Source organism: Rana temporaria, chromosome 11 (genome assembly GCF_905171775.1).
Source record: "Rana temporaria chromosome 11, aRanTem1.1, whole genome shotgun sequence".
In the NCBI taxonomy this organism is placed as follows: domain Eukaryota; kingdom Metazoa; phylum Chordata; class Amphibia; order Anura; family Ranidae; genus Rana; species Rana temporaria.
Window position 1 is genome coordinate 2,329,261 of NC_053499.1, and position 20,670 is coordinate 2,349,930.

The 20,670-nt window shown below is 49.2% G+C and overlaps 1 protein-coding gene across 1 annotated transcript in view; it reads left to right on the plus strand.

Annotated features, from left to right (window-relative positions):
• The window catches only part of SWAP70 (switching B cell complex subunit SWAP70), a 72,196-nt gene extending 56,263 nt beyond the window's left edge, over positions 1 to 15,933 (plus strand). Inside the window, exons 5-12 of the mRNA XM_040327892.1 lie at positions 233 to 379; positions 2,715 to 2,823; positions 4,422 to 4,603; positions 6,071 to 6,178; positions 8,454 to 8,620; positions 10,549 to 10,747; positions 11,798 to 11,894; positions 15,239 to 15,933. Of these exons, the coding sequence (XP_040183826.1) occupies positions 233 to 379; positions 2,715 to 2,823; positions 4,422 to 4,603; positions 6,071 to 6,178; positions 8,454 to 8,620; positions 10,549 to 10,747; positions 11,798 to 11,894; positions 15,239 to 15,351 (1,122 nt within the window). The 3' untranslated portion in view covers positions 15,352 to 15,933. The remainder of the gene's footprint in view (positions 1 to 232; positions 380 to 2,714; positions 2,824 to 4,421; positions 4,604 to 6,070; positions 6,179 to 8,453; positions 8,621 to 10,548; positions 10,748 to 11,797; positions 11,895 to 15,238) is intronic.
• The last annotated feature ends 4,737 nt before the right edge of the window (positions 15,934 to 20,670 follow it).

The window sequence follows — 20,670 nt, forward strand, 5'->3', positions numbered from 1 at the left end:
CTCCCGTCTGATCAATGTTTATAAACAATGTTACTTTGTATCTCTCTATCTCCTGTCTGATCAATGTTTATAAACAATGTTACTTTGTATCTCTCTATCTCTCCTGTCTGATCAATGTTTATAAACCATGTTCCTTTGTATCATTGTACAGTCCTTAGCACACTGTTGTCCTCCTCACTACATTCGATGTCGGGGTCGGTGAGTCTCACATCCGTGTCACTTTTCTCTGTAGGGTTATCTGTGGAAAAAGGGCCACAAGAGGAAAAACTGGACGGAGCGCTGGTTTGTCCTCAAACCCAATGTCCTGTCCTATTATGTCAGCGAGGATTTAAAGGACAAAAAGGGCGACGTCACCCTGGACCCAAACTGCTGCGTCGAGGTAATAAATCCGTCTTCTTTCCTTTCTAAAGTAGAACTCCAGAAAACTCCAGGTCTAACCCTTCCCCCACACTACTAGAAATATGTGTGTGTCCCCGATGAAAAGATTTTTCTGCACTTCCTGTCTGGAAAGGAAATGCGGGGAAATTTCCACAGTAGGGACACAGCCAGCAAAAAACAACCCCCCCCCCCCGCAGCCACTGTGCCATCAAATGCTCCCACTGTGCCATCAAATGCAGCCACTGTGCCCATCAAATGCTGCCAGTGTGCCATCAAATGCTACCAGTGTGCCATCAAATGCTACCAGTGTGCCATCAAATGCTACCAGTGTGCCATCAAATGCTACCACTGTGCCATCAAATGCTGCCAGTGTGCCATCAAATGCTACCAGTGTGCCATCAAATGCTACCAGCGTGCCATCAAATGCTACCAGCGTGCCATCAAATGCTGCCACTGTGCCATCAAATGCTGCCACTGTGCCATCAAATGCTCCCACTGTGCCATCAAATGCTCCCACTGTGCCATCAAATGCTGCCACTGTGCCATCAAATGCTGCCACTGTGCCATCAAATGCTGCCAGTGTGCCATCAAATGCTGCCAGTGTGCCATCAAATGCTTCCATTGTGCCATCAAATGCTTCCATTGTGCCATCAAATGCTGCCACTGTGCCATCAAATGCCACCAGTGTGCCATCAAATGCAGCCACTGTGCCCATCAAATGCTGCCAGTGTGCCATCAAATGCTACCAGTGTGCCATCAAATGCTTCCATTGTGCCATCAAATGCTTCCATTGTGCCATCAAATGCTTCCATTGTGCCATCAAATGCCACCAGTGTGCCATCGAATGCAGCCACTGTGCCCATCAAATGCTGCCAGTGTGCCATCAAATGCTACCAGTGTGCCATCAAATGCTTCCATTGTGCCATCAAATGCTGCCACTGTGCCATCAAATGCCGCCAGTGTGCCATCAAATGCTGCCACTGTGCCATCAAATGCCACCAGTGTGCCATCAAATGCAGCCACTGTGCCCATCAAATGCTGCCAGTGTGCCATCAAATGCAGCCACTGTGCCATCAAATGCAGCCACTGTCCCCATCAAATGCTGCCACTGTGCCATCAAATGCTGCCACTGTGCCATCAAATGCTGCCAGTGTGCCCATCAAATGCTGCCAGTGTGCCATCAAATACTGCCAGTGTGCCATCAAATGCTGCCAGTGTGCCATCAAATGCCGCCAGTGTGCCATCAAATGCCGCCAGTGTGCCATCAAATGCCGCCACTGGGCCATCAAATGCTGCCACTGTGCCATCAAATGCTGCCAGTGTGCCATCAAATGCTGCCAGTGTGCCATCAAATGCTGCCAGTGTGCCATCAAATGCTGCCAGTGTGCCATCAAATGCTGCCACTGTGCCATCAAATGCTGCCAGTGTGCATCCTCCGCCCGCCCGGCACTTACCTGTCTCGGTGGGGCAGCGGGTCACGGCGGTTGGCGTCCTCCACGCTCCTCGATGTCTTCTCCCGTCCTCTCTTCCCATCCTCTGCTATGATTGGATGCTTGATAGGCGTCCAATCACAGCGCCTGTCATTTCAGCCAATCAGGTGACAGGTAACCAGACCGGAGCACCTGATTGGCTGAGAGAGACGGTTTAGTGTTAGGAAAGTGAATGAATATTCAGTTTTCTAACACAACGCTGAGTGAACAGCGAGTGCCCCCAGCATGGCGCCGCTGTTTACCTTTTTGGACGCCTATTAGAGCCGACGGCTCCAATCAGGTGCTTCCAAAAAATACCCCGCCGCTGTAATTCAGGTGCCCGGCGCCCCCAAAGATAGATTCACGCAATGCATTAATCTGTCTATGGTGATAGAGGGGTGGCAGGAGAGAGGGGGCGGCGCCCCTTTCACACGGGCGGACCGTGTCAGTTTTTTCGGCGGACCTGAACGGGCGCGCCATACAACTTTATGGAGCGTCGGATGTCAGCGGTGAACATGTCCGCTGACATCCGATCCGCTAAAATCAGATCCTGGCGCATCGGGCGAGATCTGATGAAAACGGAAAATGCTGTCCGCTTTCGTCCGATCTCTCCATAGACAAGCAGCGGCGCTCGACAAGCCCCTCCCCCTCAGTGAGCAGAGAGAGGACCTGTCATTCCGCCGGCTCAGCGGAGATCAATGGAGGGAACTCCCCCTGAGCTGGCGGACTTGTGGCAATGGATCCGCCGAATGGACGCACCGCCACTGGTGTGAGCCCAGCCTAAAGGAACATTTTATATTATATATATTATATACTCACTCTGTATAACTTGCACTTTTATCTGACTGACGTTCTTTTTGTTTTTAGTCTTTACCGGACAGAGACGGGAAGAAATGCCTTTTCCTTGTGAAATGCGTAGATAAAAGTTATGAGATCAGCGCCTCCGATAAAAAGAAGAGACAGGAGTGGATTCAGTGTGAGTTGCAAACCAATTTATTTCTGATGGGGGAGCTATTTATAAAGGTGGGGGGGGGGCGTAGTTCCTGGGGGGGTGTAGTTCCTGGGGAGGTGTGTAGTTCCTGGGGGGTGGTGTGTAGTTCCTGGGGGGTGGTGTGTAGTTCCTGGGGGGTGCTGTGTAGTTCCTGGGGGGTGCTGTGTAGTTCCTGGGGGGGGGTGTAGTTCCTGGGGGGGTGTAGATCCTGGGGGGGGGTGTAGTTCCTGGGGGGTGCTGTGTAGTTCCTGGGGGGGGTGTAGTTCCTGGGGGGTGTAGTTCCTGGGGGGGTGTAGTTCCTGGGGAGGTGTGTAGTTCCTGGGGGGGGGGGTGTAGTTCCTGGGGGGTGGTGTGTAGTTCCTGGGGGGTGGTGTGTAGTTCCGGGGGGGGTGTAGTTCCTGGGGGGGGTGTAGATCTTGGGGGGGGGGTGTAGTTCCTGGGGGGGTGTAGATCTAGGGGGGGGGTGTAGTTCCTGGGGGGGTGTAGTTCCTGGGGGGTGGTGTGTAGTTCCTGGGGGGTGGTGTGTAGTTCCTGGGGGGGTGTAGATCTTGGGGGGGGGGTGTAGTTCCTGGGGGGGGGGGTGTATAGTTTTATGTATTTGTTTAGTAATCACTTCAGCTCTCGTACCCGGATATCCTGTATAGATAGGAGCCATTGGTGTGTGCACTGGGTGTGCCTGGTGTGCCCGGGCACACAGTGGCGGTGCGTCCATTGAGGGCGCAGGAGCGCCGCCCCCCTCTCTCCTGCACCGCTCTATCACTATAGATAGATTCATGCATTGCAATTGATGGGGCACAGTGGCGGCAATCGATGGGCACAGTGGTGGCAATTGATGGGGCACACTGGCGGCAATTGATGGGGCACACTGGCGGCAATTGATGGGGCACACTGGCGGCAATTGATGTGGCACACTGGCGGCAATTGATGGGGCACAGTGGCGAAAATTGATGGGGCACAGTGGCGTCAATTGATGTGGCACACTGGCAGCAATTGATGGGGCACACTGGCGGCAATTGATGGGGCACACTGGCGGCAAATGATGGGGCACACTGGCGGCAATTGATGGGGCACACTGGCGGCAATTGATGGGCACAGTGGTGGGAACTGATAGGCACAGTGGTCACAAATGATAGGCACAGTGGCGGCAATTGATGAGGCACACTGGTGGCAATTGATGGGGCACAGTGGCAGCAATAAATGGGCACAGTGGTGGCAATTGATGGGCACAGTGGGGGCAATTGATGGGCACAGTGGCGGCAATTGATGGGCACAGTGGTGGCAATTGATGATCACAGTAGATGCGTTTGATGGGCACAGTGGCTGAGCTTGATGGTTTGTTTTTTTGTTAGTTTGCGCCCCCTTTTGAGCACCAGCCGCCACTGTGGGCACACCCTAATCACCCTGTACACAGCAGATTCCCCCTAATGCCCATGTTATCAGAAAAAAATGTATTTCCCAAGGAGGTGTCGCGGGTCATGAAATGCCCATGCTGCCATATTGTGCCCCTTCAGTGTCCAGTAGAAGCCACCAGATTTCTGTCTTGTCTGCCCACCTTTAAGACCCGCATTGTGTTCCTCCCACAGCCATCCAGACGGTGGTGAATCTTCGGAAGATGGGCATCCCGTCGCCACACAAGGACGCGCGCCAGAAACGAAAAGCCATTCGGCAGAAGCTCCAGGCGGAGCAGGAGGAGCTGCAGCAGAGGATGAAAGACCTCCAGATGTCCAACGAGACAAAGCATCAGGAGCTGGAGATGATGAGGACGGTGAGGGCAGGATGAGGGTAACCGGTGACCTATGCCAGATCAGTGGGGGTGGGGGGGGGGGCATTTATGGAAAGTTGAGTGCCAGTCTGGTTCAAAAAAACCTGACCGCTAACATCTCACATAACCTTTCCCATGTCAACGTCCTTCCAAAGGCTTTTCATTGGTATCTCAAGGCCAATATAAAAATCATCTTGTCCTATGAACTAAACAATGCGATAATACTAAATATTTATTGTCCTTATCCATAAATTACCAGTTGATCCAGAAAATTCCGTGCCATTCGCGTGGTGTCCAGCAGAGGGCGGTGAATCACTGAAAATGCCCAGTGCTGGCCAACATTCAAAAAGCTCCTCCTAGTCTAGCTTCAATCTCGATGGGTGGTTATCAACTTTCTTGATATGTGGGGGCCTCAAATGTTATAGGATGATAGAGGAGATGGTCAGAGACTGAGGACATGATAAAAAAGATAGTCAGAGACTGAAGACATGATACAAGAGATGGTCAGAGACTGTGGACATGATACAGGAGATGGTGAGAGACTGTGGACATGATACAGGAGATGGTTAGAGACTGAAGACATGATACAGGAGATGGTCAGAGACTGTGGACATGATAAAGGAGATGGTTAGAGACTGAAGACATGATACAGGAGATGGTCAGAGACTACAGACATAGTACAGGAGATGATCAGAGACTATGGAAATACTAAAAGAGATGTTCAGAGACTGCGGACATGATAAAGGAGATGGTCAGAGACTGTGGACATGATAAAAAAGATAGTCAGAGACTGCAGACATGATACAAGAGATGGTTAGAGACTGTGGACATGATAGAAGAGATGGTCAGAGACTGCAGACTTGATACAAGAGATGTTTAGAGACTGTGGACATAATACAAGAGATGGCCAGAAACTGCAGACATGATACAGGAGATGATTAGAGACTGTGGACATGATGCAGGAGATGGTCAGAGACTGTGGACATGATGCAGGAGATGGTCAGAGACTGTGGACATGATGCAGGAGATGGTCAGAGACTGCGGAGATGATAAAGGAGATGATCAGAGAATACGGACATGATGCAAGAGATGGTCAGAGACTGTGGACATGCTATGCAAGTTGTTGGAGACTGTGGATATGCTTCAGTCATAGACCGGAGACATATTACATGAGACTCCTAGAAATCATTGCTATAATTACTATTCAAATTTACGAATTTTCAAATTTACGAATTTTTGAATATTCGAATTTCCAACGAAAAATAATTTCAATGGGTTTACATTAATTGGGATTAATGGGATGCAATACCGAATGCGGCCAGATGTGAGGGGGGGGGGGGCGCCAGAGAGCGTATTTCTGTACTTCAATTTTATATAAAGATATACACATTCAATATAAGCCTGCTTGCTTCTATAATACAATAATGTTTGTGTGTTCTAGAGATCTGTGTTGTTTATTTTTTTGTGCAGCAACTACGGGACGCCGCTGCCCGGGCCACCGAAGAGGAGAAGAAACGCCACGAGACGCACATGGAGTTACAGGACCGCTTCAGGGAGGAGCTGGAGCGGGAGCAAATGGTGATTATTGGGCGGCGCTTAGCAAAACGGCAAATTCTATAATATTGGTTCCCCCGTCCGGCAGAACTGGCGCAGTCATGTCCACGTGCAACTTGAATTTCCTCTACAATGAAAGCGCGCTACAATGTGCAAAAAAAAATAAAAAATACAAATAATAATAAAATAAATAAAATAAAGCACCTCCGTCATCATAGCTAGAAGGGGGAGGAAGGAGTTAATTAGCACTAATTAGTATAAACAAAGTATTAAAACAAACACATTTGATCTGCAGATGAATGAAACAATGTTACTTTGTATCTCTCTATCTCCCGTCTGATCAATGTTTATAAACAATGTTACTTTGTATCTCTCTATCTCCCGTCTGATCAATGTTTATAAACAATGTTACTTTGTATCTCTCTATCTCCCGTCTGATCAATGTTTATAAACAATGTTACTTTGTATCTCTCTATCCCCCGTCTGATCAATGTTTATAGACAATGGGGGAGATTCAGGTACCTGTTACGGCGGCGTATCTCCAGATACGCCACCGTAATTTCAAATCTGCATCGGCATTTCGTTACGCCGATTCACAAAGGCAGTTACGCTGAAAAAATAGGCTTCCTCCACCGACGTAACTTGATTGCGGCGGCGTAGAATTGTGTGCAATATCACTTTGGCCGCTAGGTGGCGCTTCCGTTGTTGTCGACGTAGAATATGCTAATTTCCTAGATACGCCGATTCACAAACGTACATGCGCCCGGCGTTTGTTTTTTACCTCGTTTGCGTTAAGGCTTTTTTTTTTAACAGGGAAGAACGCGCCTAATTTAAATGATCCACGCCCCCTACCCGGATCATTTGAATTAGGCGGGCTTGCGCCGGGGGATTTACGCTACGCCGCCGCAACTTTACAGGCAAGTGCTTTGTGAATCAAGCACTTGCCCGTAAAACTTGCGGCGGCGTAACGTAAATGACATACATTACGCCGACGCAGATTTTTCCCGATTCTACGTGAATCTGGGCCAATGTTACTTTACATCTCTCTATCTCCCATCTCAACAAAATGTATTCACAATGTTACTTTGTATCTCTCTATCTTCTGTCTGATCAATATTTATAAGCAATTTTACTTTGTATCCCATCTGAACTGTGTTTATAAACAATGTTACGTTGTATCTCTCTATTTTCTGTCAGAACAATGTTTATAAACAATGTTACTTTGTATCGCTCTATCTCCCATCTTAACTGTGTTTATAAATGATGTTACTTTGTATCTCTGTGATCAATGTTTATAAACAATGTTACATTGTATCTCACTATTTTCTATCTGAATAATATTTATAGACAATTACTTTGGACCAGATTCACATATAATTACGTTGCTCCTGGGCAGCGTAACGTATGTGATTTACGTTACACCGCCGCAGGTTTACAGCGTAAGTGCCTGATTCTCAGAAAACTTACCTGAAAACTTGCAGCGGTGTATCATAAATGCGCTCGGCGCAAGCCCGCCCAATTCAAATGGGGCGGGCACCATTTAAATTAGGCGCGTTCCCACGCCGAGCGTACTGCGCAAGCTCCATCGGGTAAATTACCCGACGTGCATTGCGCTAAATGACGTCACACCGACGTCATTTGCTTAGATGTTAACGTAAATGGCGTCCATTCACGGACGTCTTACGCAAACGACGTTGTTTTTTAAATTTCGTTGCGGGAACGACGGCCATACTTAATATGGCTTACGACAACTAGGGCTAAGCCCTAATTTTACGCGACACAACTTGACGGAAACGACGTACATTTAGATCGACGGGCCGTTCGGACGTCCATTACACCTGTCGGATCTTAGGGCTAGCTATGCGTAACTCATTCTATGAATCAGTCGCATAGTTAGGACAGCCCTAACACAGAGATACGACGGCGTATCAGGAGATACGCTGTCGTATCTCTTATGTGAATCTGGCCCTTTGTGTCTTTCTTCTTCAAGCCAGAGCAGTACACGGTCAGGTGGTTGGTTTATGACAGCAGCAGCAGTTATGACAGCAGCACTTATTATACAACAACTGTTGGCTGTCATTTTGACAGCCGGGAATTGCTGTCATGTAAGTGTGAGGGGGGGGAGGGACGGTGGGGCAGAAGGACAGACGCCTCGGGCACTTCTATTTTTAGGGCTCGTGTAGCACATCCACTGGTTTACGATTCATATAAGACACGGCAGGGAGTCTTTCTTCCGCCTGGAATGGCTCACGATGTCGATCAATGAGGGAACACCGATCTGTTATTTGTATATCCATAGATCCGGCAAGAAATGGAAGAACAGGTAGCGCAGAAGTCCTCAGAACTGGAGCAGTACCTGAAGAGGGTGCGAGAACTGGAACAAATGTATCATCGCCTGCAGGAGGCGCTAGATGATGAGAAACAAGCCCGAGTAGAAGAGGAGAGCGCGCGGCTCTTACAGGCCAGGTGAGGGCGCTGTCTACACAACAAAAATAAGAATTGAAGTGTGTACAGTATACTCCCAACAATCAGTGTCTCTTTTCTTCTTCTTTCTACTTTCTTCTATTTTATATACCATTTAAAGCATTTTGTACTATTTCAATTTGCGGCGTAAGGGCGCGCCATTCAAATATCTGTGATAGGGGCGTGTTTTATGTAAATACGTTGTGACCTGACGTAAACTACGTTTTTTTTTAACAGCGCATGCGCCGTCCGTGGGGGGTATCCCAGTGCGCATGCTCGAAATTAACCCGGAACAAGCCAATGCTTATGACGGTGACGTCATTCTACGCAAATCCCTATTCGCGAACGACTTACGCAAACAAAGTAAAAAATTCTAAATTGTACGCGGGATCCACAAAAACCGGCCGTAACTTAACTTTTGCCATTTAAGTTACACCGCCGCAAAATCTCTACCTAAGTGCCCGATCCACAAAGCACTTACCTAGAAATTTTCAGCGGTGTAACTTAAATCCGTCCGGCGCAAGGCGTTCCTAATCTAATGGGGCGAGTCCCATTTAAATTAGGCGCGCTCCTGCGCCGGACGTACTGCGCATGCTCCCGACGTTATTTTCCCGACGTGCTTTCCGCGTATTTACGTTGCGCTGGGTTTTGAGAATCGCGACGGGCGTAAAAAAAAAAAAAAAGAGTTGCGGCGAAAAAAAAAAAAAAAATGACAGCGACGCGGGATAGAAGGGTCTACTTTTACAAGGTGTAAACAGTTTACACTTTGTAAAAGCAGCCCTAATTTTGCGACGGCAAACTAATACTTACGGAGAAAAAATTAAGCGTAAAAGCTTTATGGATCTCTGTAAGTGCTAATTTGCATACCTGACGCTGGATTTCGACGCGAAATGCCCCCAGCGGCGGATGCGGTACTGCATCCTAAGATCCGACAGTGTAAGTCCCTTACACATGTCGGATCTGTGGATCAGTTCCATAGATAGAAACAGGGATACGCCGGCGTATCCCTTTTGTGAATCAGGCCCATACTTAACATTGAGTACGGTTTAACTATACGCCGGAAAAAGCCGAACGCAAACGACGTAAGCCAAATGCGCCGGCCGCTCGTACGCTTGTGGATCGCCGTAACTAGCTGATTTGCATAGTCAAATCGGATTTCGACGGAAACGTCACCTAGCGGCCGCCGACAAAATTGCAGCTTAGATCCGACGGCGTACTAAGACGTACGCCTGTCGGATCTAGCCGAGATGCCGTCGTATCTTGTTTTGTGGATACAAAACAAAGATACGACGCGGGAAATTTAAATTACGCCGGCGTATCAGTAGATACGCCGGCGTAATCCTTTCGTGGATCTGCCCCACGGAGTGCTTAGATAGGCAGGAGGGGCAGGAAAGAGCAGAGTTTTTTTAGGTATAAGAGGAGGAGTTTTTCGAGAAGGAGCAGGTGGCCAACCGTATGAAAGATAACAGAAGGGTCTAATAGGATGAGTTTGGCCTTTAGTTTACTTTAGGAATTTGGGCCTGCTTTATGGTGAATTGTTATCAAATCCTGGTCAAGTTGGCATAAGAAAGCCAAGGCTTGGATCCGTAAAGTTTGGCCTGAATGCTCATTATAGACAAAGTTAGTGGGGCATGTGTATGATTGGGGGGGGGCATGTGTATGTATGGGGGGGGCATGTGTATGATTGGGGGGGGCATGTGTATGTATGGGGGGGGCATGTGTATGTATGGGGGGGGCATGTGTATGTATGGGGGGGGGCATGTGTATGTATGGGGGGGGGGCATGTGTATGTATGGGGGGGGGGCATGTGTATGTATGGGGGGGGGGGTATGTCTACTTCTGGATGAGAAACTGTAATTTGTAAAAAGTCGGGCTAAGCACACCGGAGTATTTCCATGCCCTTGCTGACTTTGTACCGGTGTGATTTCCAGACTCCTGGAACAGGAAGCCGCCAAGCGAGCCATGCTGGAGAAACTCCACCACGAGCAGGAGATCGCTATCAAGATGACGGAAGCCGAGAAGAGGGAACTGGAGACCATCCGGGAGATGAAGGACATAGCGCTGCAGGAGGCCATGCAGCAGCTGGAGCAGCTGGAGAAAGAGCGAATAGAGGCCTTGGAGCAATACCAGGTGACCGGGAGCCGTCCATTGTAGATGAGGACTTGTCATACCCGGGGGGCAATTCAAGATCCATTCAAGATTCCACGCCATCGAGTCACACGCCATCCCTAAACTCCTTGCTGAGGTTCAGGGCCGGTTTCTGTGTTTTCTGATGACTTGTGTTTAAGGTTGCCCCCACAATAAAGTAGAGGTGGAGCCAAATCTTTCAGATACAGTAGGGAAGGGTAAGAGCCTCTGCCAGGTTCTACTACTGACAGGGCCGCCATCAGGGGGGTACAGGCAGTACACCTGTAAGGGGCCCGGAGGTCCCCAGGGCCCCGGATGGCACCCCCCCTTCTTTATAATTGTTTTAAATTTGTTAATATTATTTTATATATATATATATATATATATATATATATATATATATATATATATATATATTTATTAAAGGGCCCAGAGGTCCCCAGGGTCCTGAATGGCAACCCCCCCTTTTTTTTTATTAATGTTTATTTTTATTTTTTTTTATTTTTTTTTTATTTTTTTTATTAAAGGGCCCAAAGGTTTCTTTTTTTTTTATTTTTATTAAAGGGCCCAGAGGTCCCAGATGGCAACCCCCCTTTTTTTGTAATTTATTTTCATAAAAAAAAATATATATTAAAGGACCCAGAGGTCCCTAGGGCCCTAGATGGCAACCCCCCTTTTAAAAAAATAAATATATAGTTTTTATATATGTTTTTTATTTCGTTTTTTCTTTTTATTAAAGGGCCCAGAGGTCCCCACCAGGGCCCCGGATGGCTACCCCCCTTTTTTATATATATAATTTTCTTTATTTCTTCTTTTTATTGTAAAGGCCCCCCCCCCCGCTTCTCAATTTCAGGCGGCAGCACCCCCGCTCCCCCCAGGTCTCTGCTCCAGGGGGCCCATGCCTGAAGCTGTGTAAGGGGCCCCATAATTCCTGATGGCGGCCCTGACTACATGTTTCCTGACATTTGCTCGCTGTTGTATACATTTTTTTTTTTTATGTATAATGCCAATTTAAAACTAAATTTCACATTTGCTTTTATTCAATTTTTACAGCAAATTAAAGATAATCTAGAAGTTGCAACGAGTAAGACGAGGAGCTGGAAGGATAAAGTGGCGCAACACGAAGGCCTAATCCGACTAATACAGCCAGGTATGGAATAACTGCTGCGCTACAATGTAGCAGGAAAAAGACATTTATTTTATTCATTTATATAGAAAAATACATTTTCATAGTATTTAGAACCATGCTAGTCTCACAGGGCCAGATTCACAAAGAGATACGACGGTGTATTATCTCCTGATATCTCCTGATCCCCCATCGTATCTCTGACTTACACTGGTCCTATCTATGCGCCTGTTTCATAGAATCACATACGCATAGATAGGGCTAAGATCCGACAGTGTTATAATGTGTTACACTGTCGGATCTTTTTTTAAATTTAAAAATGCCGCCGGGGGCGTTCCCGCTGATTTACGATAAATAATATGTAAATCATTGAGATACGCAAATTCACGAACGTACGCGGACCCGTCGCAGTCTTCTTACGTCGTTTCCGTAGCGGTTTTCCGTCGTATACTTACCCCTTCTTTTATCAGGCGCAGCCAATGTTAAGTATAGCCGGCGTTCCCGCGTCGAATTTGAATTTTCCTACGTCGTTTGCGTACGCCGATTCACGAACACGTGCGTCGCAAGTCCCGCTCACGTCGCAACCACTGACGTCCTAGTGACGTCAGTGGGAGCAATGCACGCCGGGAAATTCCACGGACGACGCATGCGCATTTAAATCGGCGCGGGAACGCGCCTGATTTAAATATGACACTCCCCTAGCCGCGGAATTTGAATTCCGCCGGGGGATTTAGGATCCGCCGTCGCAAGTTTGGGAGGTAAGTGGTTTGTGAATTAGCCACTTGCCTCCTAAACTTGCGGGAGCGGATCTTAATTCACGTAGAACGAGCGGATCTATAGATCCGCTGCGCTACGTGAATCTGGCCCTTACACTTTAATGTCCCCCCCCCCAGTCACACACTGTTATTATTAAACATTTATATGGCTCTGACATATACCGCAGTGCAGTACAGAGATCACTGAGCCAGTCACATCAGTCTCTGTACAGAGGAGCTTACACTCTAATGTCCCCTCCCCCACAGTCACGTCAGTCTCTGTACAGAGGAGCTTACACTCTAATGTCCCCTCCCCCCCACAGTCACATCAGTCTCTGTACAGAGGAGCTTACACTCTAATGTCCCCTCCCCCACACAGTCACATCAGTCTCTGTACAGAGGAGCTTACACTCTAATGTCCCCTCCCCCCCACAGTCACATCAGTCTCTGTACAGAGGAGCTTACACTCTAATGTCCCCTCCCCCACACAGTCACATCAGTCTCTGTACAGAGGAGCTTACACTCTAATGTCCCCTCCCCCCACATCACATCAGTCTCTGTACAGAGGAGCTTACACTCTAATGTCCCCCCCCCCCACATCACATCAGTCTCTGTACAGAGGAGCTTACACTCTAATGTCCCCTCCCCCCCACAGTCACATCAGTCTCTGTACAGAGGAGCTTACACTCTAATGTCCCCTCCCCCCACATCACATCAGTCTCTGTACAGAGGAGCTTACACTCTAATGTCCCCTCCCCCCACATCACATCAGTCTCTGTACAGAGGAGCTTACACTCTAATGTCCCCTCCCCCCCCACAGTCACATCAGTCTCTGTACAGAGGAGCTTACACTCTAATGTCCCCTCCCCCCCACACAGTCACATCAGTCTCTGTACAGAGGAGCTTACACTCTAATGTCCCCTCCCCCCCACAGTCACATCAGTCTCTGTACAGAGGAGCTTACACTCTAATGTCCCCTCCCCCCCACATCACATCAGTCTCTGTACAGAGGAGCTTACACTCTAATGTCCCCTCCCCCCCACATCACATCAGTCTCTGTACAGAGGAGCTTACACTCTAATGTCCCCTCCCCCCCACATCACATCAGTCTCTGTACAGAGGAGCTTACACTCTAATGTCCCCTCCCCCCCCCCCCACAGTCACATCAGTCTCTGTACAGAGGAGCTTACACTCTAATGTCCCCTCCCCCCCACATCACATCAGTCTCTGTACAGAGGAGCTTACACTCTAATGTCCCCTCCCCCCACATCACATCAGTCTCTGTACAGAGGAGCTTACACTCTAATGTCCCCTCCCCCACAGTCACGTCAGTCTCTGTACAGAGGAGCTTACACTCTAATGTCCCCTCCCCCCCACAGTCACATCAGTCTCTGTACAGAGGAGCTTACACTCTAATGTCCCCTCCCCCACACAGTCACATCAGTCTCTGTACAGAGGAGCTTACACTCTAATGTCCCCTCCCCCCCACAGTCACATCAGTCTCTGTACAGAGGAGCTTACACTCTAATGTCCCCTCCCCCCACATCACATCAGTCTCTGTACAGAGGAGCTTACACTCTAATGTCCCCTCCCCCCACATCACATCAGTCTCTGTACAGAGGAGCTTACACTCTAATGTCCCCTCCCCCCCACAGTCACATCAGTCTCTGTACAGAGGAGCTTACACTCTAATGTCCCCTCCCCCCACATCACATCAGTCTCTGTACAGAGGAGCTTACACTCTAATGTCCCCTCCCCCCACATCACATCAGTCTCTGTACAGAGGAGCTTACACTCTAATGTCCCCTCCCCCCCCACAGTCACATCAGTCTCTGTACAGAGGAGCTTACACTCTAATGTCCCCTCCCCCCCACACAGTCACATCAGTCTCTGTACAGAGGAGCTTACACTCTAATGTCCCCTCCCCCCCCACAGTCACATCAGTCTCTGTACAGAGGAGCTTACACTCTAATGTCCCCTCCCCCCACATCACATCAGTCTCTGTACAGAGGAGCTTACACTCTAATGTCCCCTCCCCCCCACATCACATCAGTCTCTGTACAGAGGAGCTTACACTCTAATGTCCCCTCCCCCCCACATCACATCAGTCTCTGTACAGAGGAGCTTACACTCTAATGTCCCCTCCCCCCCCCCCCCCACAGTCACATCAGTCTCTGTACAGAGGAGCTTACACTCTAATGTCCCCTCCCCCCCACATCACATCAGTCTCTGTACAGAGGAGCTTACACTCTAATGTCCCCTCCCCCCACATCACATCAGTCTCTGTACAGAGGAGCTTACACTCTAATGTCCCCCCCCCCACAGTCACATCAGTCTCTGTACAGAGGAGCTTACACTCTAATGTCCCCTCCCCCCACAGTCACATCAGTCTCTGTACAGAGGAGCTTACACTCTAATGTCCCCTCCCCCCCACATCACATCAGTCTCTGTACAGAGGAGCTTACACTCTAATGTCCCCGCCCCCCCCCCACATCACATCAGTCTCTGTACAGAGGAGCTTACACTCTAATGTCCCCTCCCCCCACAGTCACACACCATTTTTTATACTGATTTGCTGATTATAATAATACATCGATCCGTTCCTCTTTTCAGGTTCTAAGAATCCCGTGTTCATCACAAACTGGGGCCCGGCTTCCTTCACCCAAGGTGAACTGGAGGAGAGAGAGAGGAACTGGCAAGGGAAGAAGAACACCGGCGCGGACTAGAGCGTCCAATCCCAACGTGGAGCGGCAGAGAGGACCGCGCCCCCAAATCAGCGGGAGAGTTTGTGCGTGCGTGCGTGCGTGCGTTATTTGAAATATTTTTTTTTTTCGTATTCCCAAGTTGTGTCTACTTAAAAAAAAAGGGAGATAACAAAACACCGGTGAGCTACGGTAATCCCCGAAGAACTTCTAGACTTTTCAAAAACGAGAAAGAACAACAAGAACCAGAAGAACCTGCCGGAGAAAACGCCTAACAACCCAAAGGACCGCCCTACGGACGGCGGCGAGTCTTATCCAGGACGCAACGGCCGTGTCCATACTAAACCCTTTAACAATTAGATGACCTAGAATAGGCGCTGGAATCTGTTTTCATTTTTGCGTTTTCGATATTTGGGGCGGGCTCATAACTTTCCATATGTTCGTTTTTTTATTATTATTTGAAACTGGAATGTGAGATTGAAATGTTTTGTCTGTGAAATGCGTTCCCATGTGACCATAGGAGTCGCGTTATGTTGTTGGATCCGTTCAGAGAATTGGGTTTGTCTCAACAACCGTTACATAAAAAGTCATTTACAAAAAAAGAAACATTTGTAACGTTTTTTGTTTCCTTTTATCTGTAAGAAGATCATGGCTTCCATGGTGGAGGAATCTCTGCAATACAAGCCATGGGCGGGGGTTTTCTCGCCACCTACGCGTTCCATTCACCATTCTTTGCCATGCAAACCATCAATGTTTTTTTTCTCTCCACTTACGAGTTCCGATTATTGATCGTAGTAGCGCTGTAGTACTTTTATATACCGTATTTGCCGGCGTATAAGACGACCCCCTAATTTTCCAGCTAAAATGTTGGTTTTGGGATATACTCGCCGTAATGGATGACCCCCTTCCTACTAGTCATGCCTCGCCTCACTGTGCCATTACTTGCCAGACTGTGCCACCATTACATGCCAGACTGTGCCACCATTACATGCCAGACTGTGCCACTACATGCCTCACTGTGCCATTGCATGCCAGACTCACTGTGCCCCATTACATGCCTCACTGTGCCACTACATGCCCCACTGTGCCATTACATGCCAGACTGTGCCACCATTACATGCCTCACTGTGCCACTACATGCCTCACTGTGCCATTACATGCCAGACTCACTGTGCCCCATTACATGCCTCACTGTGCCACTACATGCCTCACTGTGCCATTACATGCCAGACTGTGCCACCATTACATGCCTCACTGTGCAACTACATGCCTCACTGTGCCATTGCATGCCAGACTCACTGTGCCCCATTACATGCCTCACTGTGCCACTACATGCCTCACTGTGCCATTACATGCCAGACTCACTGTGCCCCATTACATGCCTCACTGTGCCACTACATGCCTCACTGTGCCATTACATGCCAGACTCACTGTACCCCATTACATGCCTCACTGTGCCACTACATGCCCGACTCACTGTGCCCCATTACATACCTCACTGTGTCACTGCATGTCTTGACGATCCCTTACCTTATCCTAAGACATGCAGTATCTGTCAGACCGCGGCCGTCCATTTTTTCAAAAGCCGCGCCTCCTCCTTCTGCTGTTCCGTGATAGGCGGAACACTCAACTTCCCAGGAGACACTATGTTCAGTGTTCCGCCTATCACGGAGGCCCTCTCGTCCGAGACCGGACGAGAGGGCCTCCGTGATAGGCGGAACACTGAACATGCTAAGAAATCTGTCCGCTGGAAGCCTGTCCGTCGGACGTGTTCGGTCATCTGTACAGACTCACCGGACACGTCCGATCGGCAGCCATCCCTCGCATGCGTCGTACTGATTCGATGCATGCGTGGAAGCTTTGAACTTCCAGGGCCGCCCACGTCGCCGCGTCATCGTTGCGGCGACGGCGCGGCCACGTCCCCACGTATTGTTTACGCGTGGATTTCTGTCTGATGGTGTGTACAACCATCAGACAGAAATCTCCGGGCGGACATGTCCGCTGAAAACGGTCCGGCGGACCATTTTCGTCGGACATGTCCGCTGCCGGATTTTGGTCTGATGGTTGTACACACCATCAAACCAAAATCCCCGCGTATAGGATACGCGGTGACGTGGCCGTGCCGTCGCCGCGACGATGATGCGGCGACGTGCGCGACCCTGGAAGGTCAATGCTTCCACGCATGCGTCGAATCACTTCGACGCATGCGAGGGCTTTCGGCCTAGCGGACATGTCCGGTAAGTCGTACAGACGACTGAACATGTCCGACGGACAGGCTTCCAGCGGACATGTTTCTTAGCATGCTAAGAAACATTTGTCCGCTGGAAACCTGTCCAATCCGCCGGAAAATTGTCCGGTCGACCGTACACACGACCGAACATGTCCGCTGAAACTGGTCTGCGGACGTGTGTACGAGGCCTAAGAAGACGGAATAAAACCCACCCAGCATGGCTTCCATGGTGGAGGAATCTCTGCAATACAAGCCATGGGTGGGGGTTTTCTCTCCACTTACCAGTTCCATTCACCATTCTTTGCCATGCAAACCATCACTGGGCTGGATTCAAGTAGAATTGCGCTTTTTTTACGGAGGCGCAGGGCAACGTTTTTGCCCTGCGCCCCTACAAATTTACTGCGCTGCCCTTGATTCACGGAGCAGTAGCTCCGTAAATTGCGTGGGCGTGCCGGCAAAATGCCGGCGTAAGCGCGCGCAATTTAAATGATCCCGTAGGGGGCGGGAATCATTTAAATTAGGCGCGTTCCCGCGCCAATCGTAGAGCGCATGCTCCGTCGGGAAACTTTCCCGACGTGCATTGCGGCAAATGACGTCCCAAGGACGTCATTTGCTTCAAAGTGAACGTGAATGGCGTCCAGCGCCATTCACGAATCACTTACGCAAACTACGTAAATTTGAAATTTCGCGACGCGGGAACGACGGGTATACGTAACATTGGCTGCCCCTGCTAATAGCAGGGGCAGCCTTGCGCGAAAACCGCCGTACGGAAACGACGTAAATTGCGTACGCAGGGCTCGCGCAACGTTGTGAATTGGCGTTAGTATGCAATTTGCATACTATACGCTGAGCACAACGGGAACGCCACCTAGCGGCCATCGCAAAAATGCGGCCTAAGATATGCGGCATAAGAGCCTTATGCCGCGCAGATCTTAGGCTGCAGTTGGCGTAACAATGTTCCTGAATCAGGAGCACTCGTTATGCCGGGGCAAGTAAGCAATTGCGCTGTGTATCCTATGGTTACACAGGCGCAATTGCTTCTTGAATCTACCCCAATGTTTTTTTTTCTCTCCACTTACGAGTTCCGGTCACCATTCCCTGCCATGCAAACCATTGAGGAGCACTGGTCTTCAGAGGTTGAGAACCTTTGTATTAGGCAATAGGCGTGGAAAAGCTTTGAGAAAAGCACCTTAAAGTGGAGGTTCCATCAAAAAAATAATTTATCTTTAAACTGTAGTTTAGACCTAAAAAATAAATAAATAAATAAATAAATACATTTTTACTCACCCTGAAATGCCTGTTGCTATGCGGTCCCACAAAATCTGCCTTCCTATCCACCGAGGATCCTGACGTCGGCTACCTTGGCTCCTAGCAGCGCTAATGCTCCTGGGAAATGATGACTCATCATGCCGTGCGCCTCCCCTGTTCAAGATTTGCGTTACTAGTAGACCGGAAGTGACGCGATTCCATGAATATCTCGGCGCCATTTTCAAAACCGGCATAGACCTTTGTTTTGCTGCTCTGTTCACATCGTGAGTTCAAGCAGCCTGCACCGGAGAACGAGCGAAAAAACGAGCAATTTCATTCAACTCCGATCCCGGCTTGTTGTTGATGGGTTGCCATCACAACGGCGTGCGCTTCCGCTTGCTCAGCGTGGATCGCTCCGTTGATCCCCGCTGAGCCAGCGGATGACAGGGCGGTCCCCGCACGCTGTGCAGGAACCGCCCTGTCTTTTCCTCGCTCTCCCCTATGGGAGGGATCGGATGAACACGGACCGTCTGTCCGTGTTCATCCGATCCGATCCGCCAGATGGATGGAAAAGTAGGTTTTTCCTCCGTCACACTTTGGCGGATCGGAGCGGGTCGGATGTCAGCCATGTTAAAGCATGGCCGTCGTTCCCGCGTCGAATTTCGTTTTTTTTTTTTTGGCGTAAGACGTCCGGGAATACGAAACGCCGTAACGCACGTCGCCGTTCAAAAAAAAACGTCGGGGCGCCGTAATTTCGCACGTCGGGAAATTTCCTAACGGAGCATGCGCAGAACGTTCGGCGCGGGAACGCGCCTAATTGAAATGGTGCCCGCCCCATTTGAATTAGGCGGGCTTGTGCCGAGCGGATTTACGTTACACCGCCGCAAGTTTACAGGTAAGAGCTTTGTGAATCAGGCACTTACGCTGTAAACCTGCGGCGGTGTAACGTAAATGGGATACGTTACGCCGCCGCAGCGTAACGTAATTCTCTCTGAATCTGGCCCATTGATCAGTCAATAATCCCCAAGGCCCCGTACACACGAGAGGATCTATCCGCTGGAATTGATCTGCGGATCAGTTCCAGCGGATAGATCCGCTGGTGTGTACAACCCAGCGGATATTTTTCCGCGGATTTTTTTCGGGCCGGCCGATTTCCAGCGGATAAAAATTTCTTAGCATGCTAAGAAATCTATCCGCTGGAATCGGCTTCAGCGGATCGATCCGGTGGTCTGTAGAGACTCACCGGATCGATCCGTCCGATTCCCTCCCTCGCATACGTCGTAATGATTCGACGCATGCGTGGATATCCTTATATGACAGCGTCGCGCACGTCGCCGCGTCATCATCGCGGCGACGGCGCGACACGTCACCGCGGACGGAATTCCGCTGGGATTTTGATCTCCTGGTTAGTACAACCAGGAGATCAAAATCCGCCAGAGGATTTTGTTTCCGCGGATAAATCCTCTCGTCTGTACCCGGCACAAGGCCGCGTACACATGATCGGTTAAACCGATGAGAATGGTCTGATGGACTGTTTTCATCGGTCCAAACCGATCGTGTGTGGGCGCCATAGGTTATTTATCCATCGGTTAAAAAAAAGCCAACTTGTTTTACATTTAACCGATGGATTCCTAACCGATAGAAAAAAAAAACAATCGTTAGTAGGCACAACCATTGGTTAAAAATCCACGCATGCTCAGAATCAAGTCGACGCATGCTCGGAAGCATTGAACTTCATTTTTTTTTCAGCACGTCGTTGTGTTTTACGTCACCTCGTTCTGACACAATCGTTTTTTTAACCGTTGGTGTGTAGGCGCGACTGACCATCAGTCAGCTTCATCGGTTAACCTAAGACAACGGTCCAT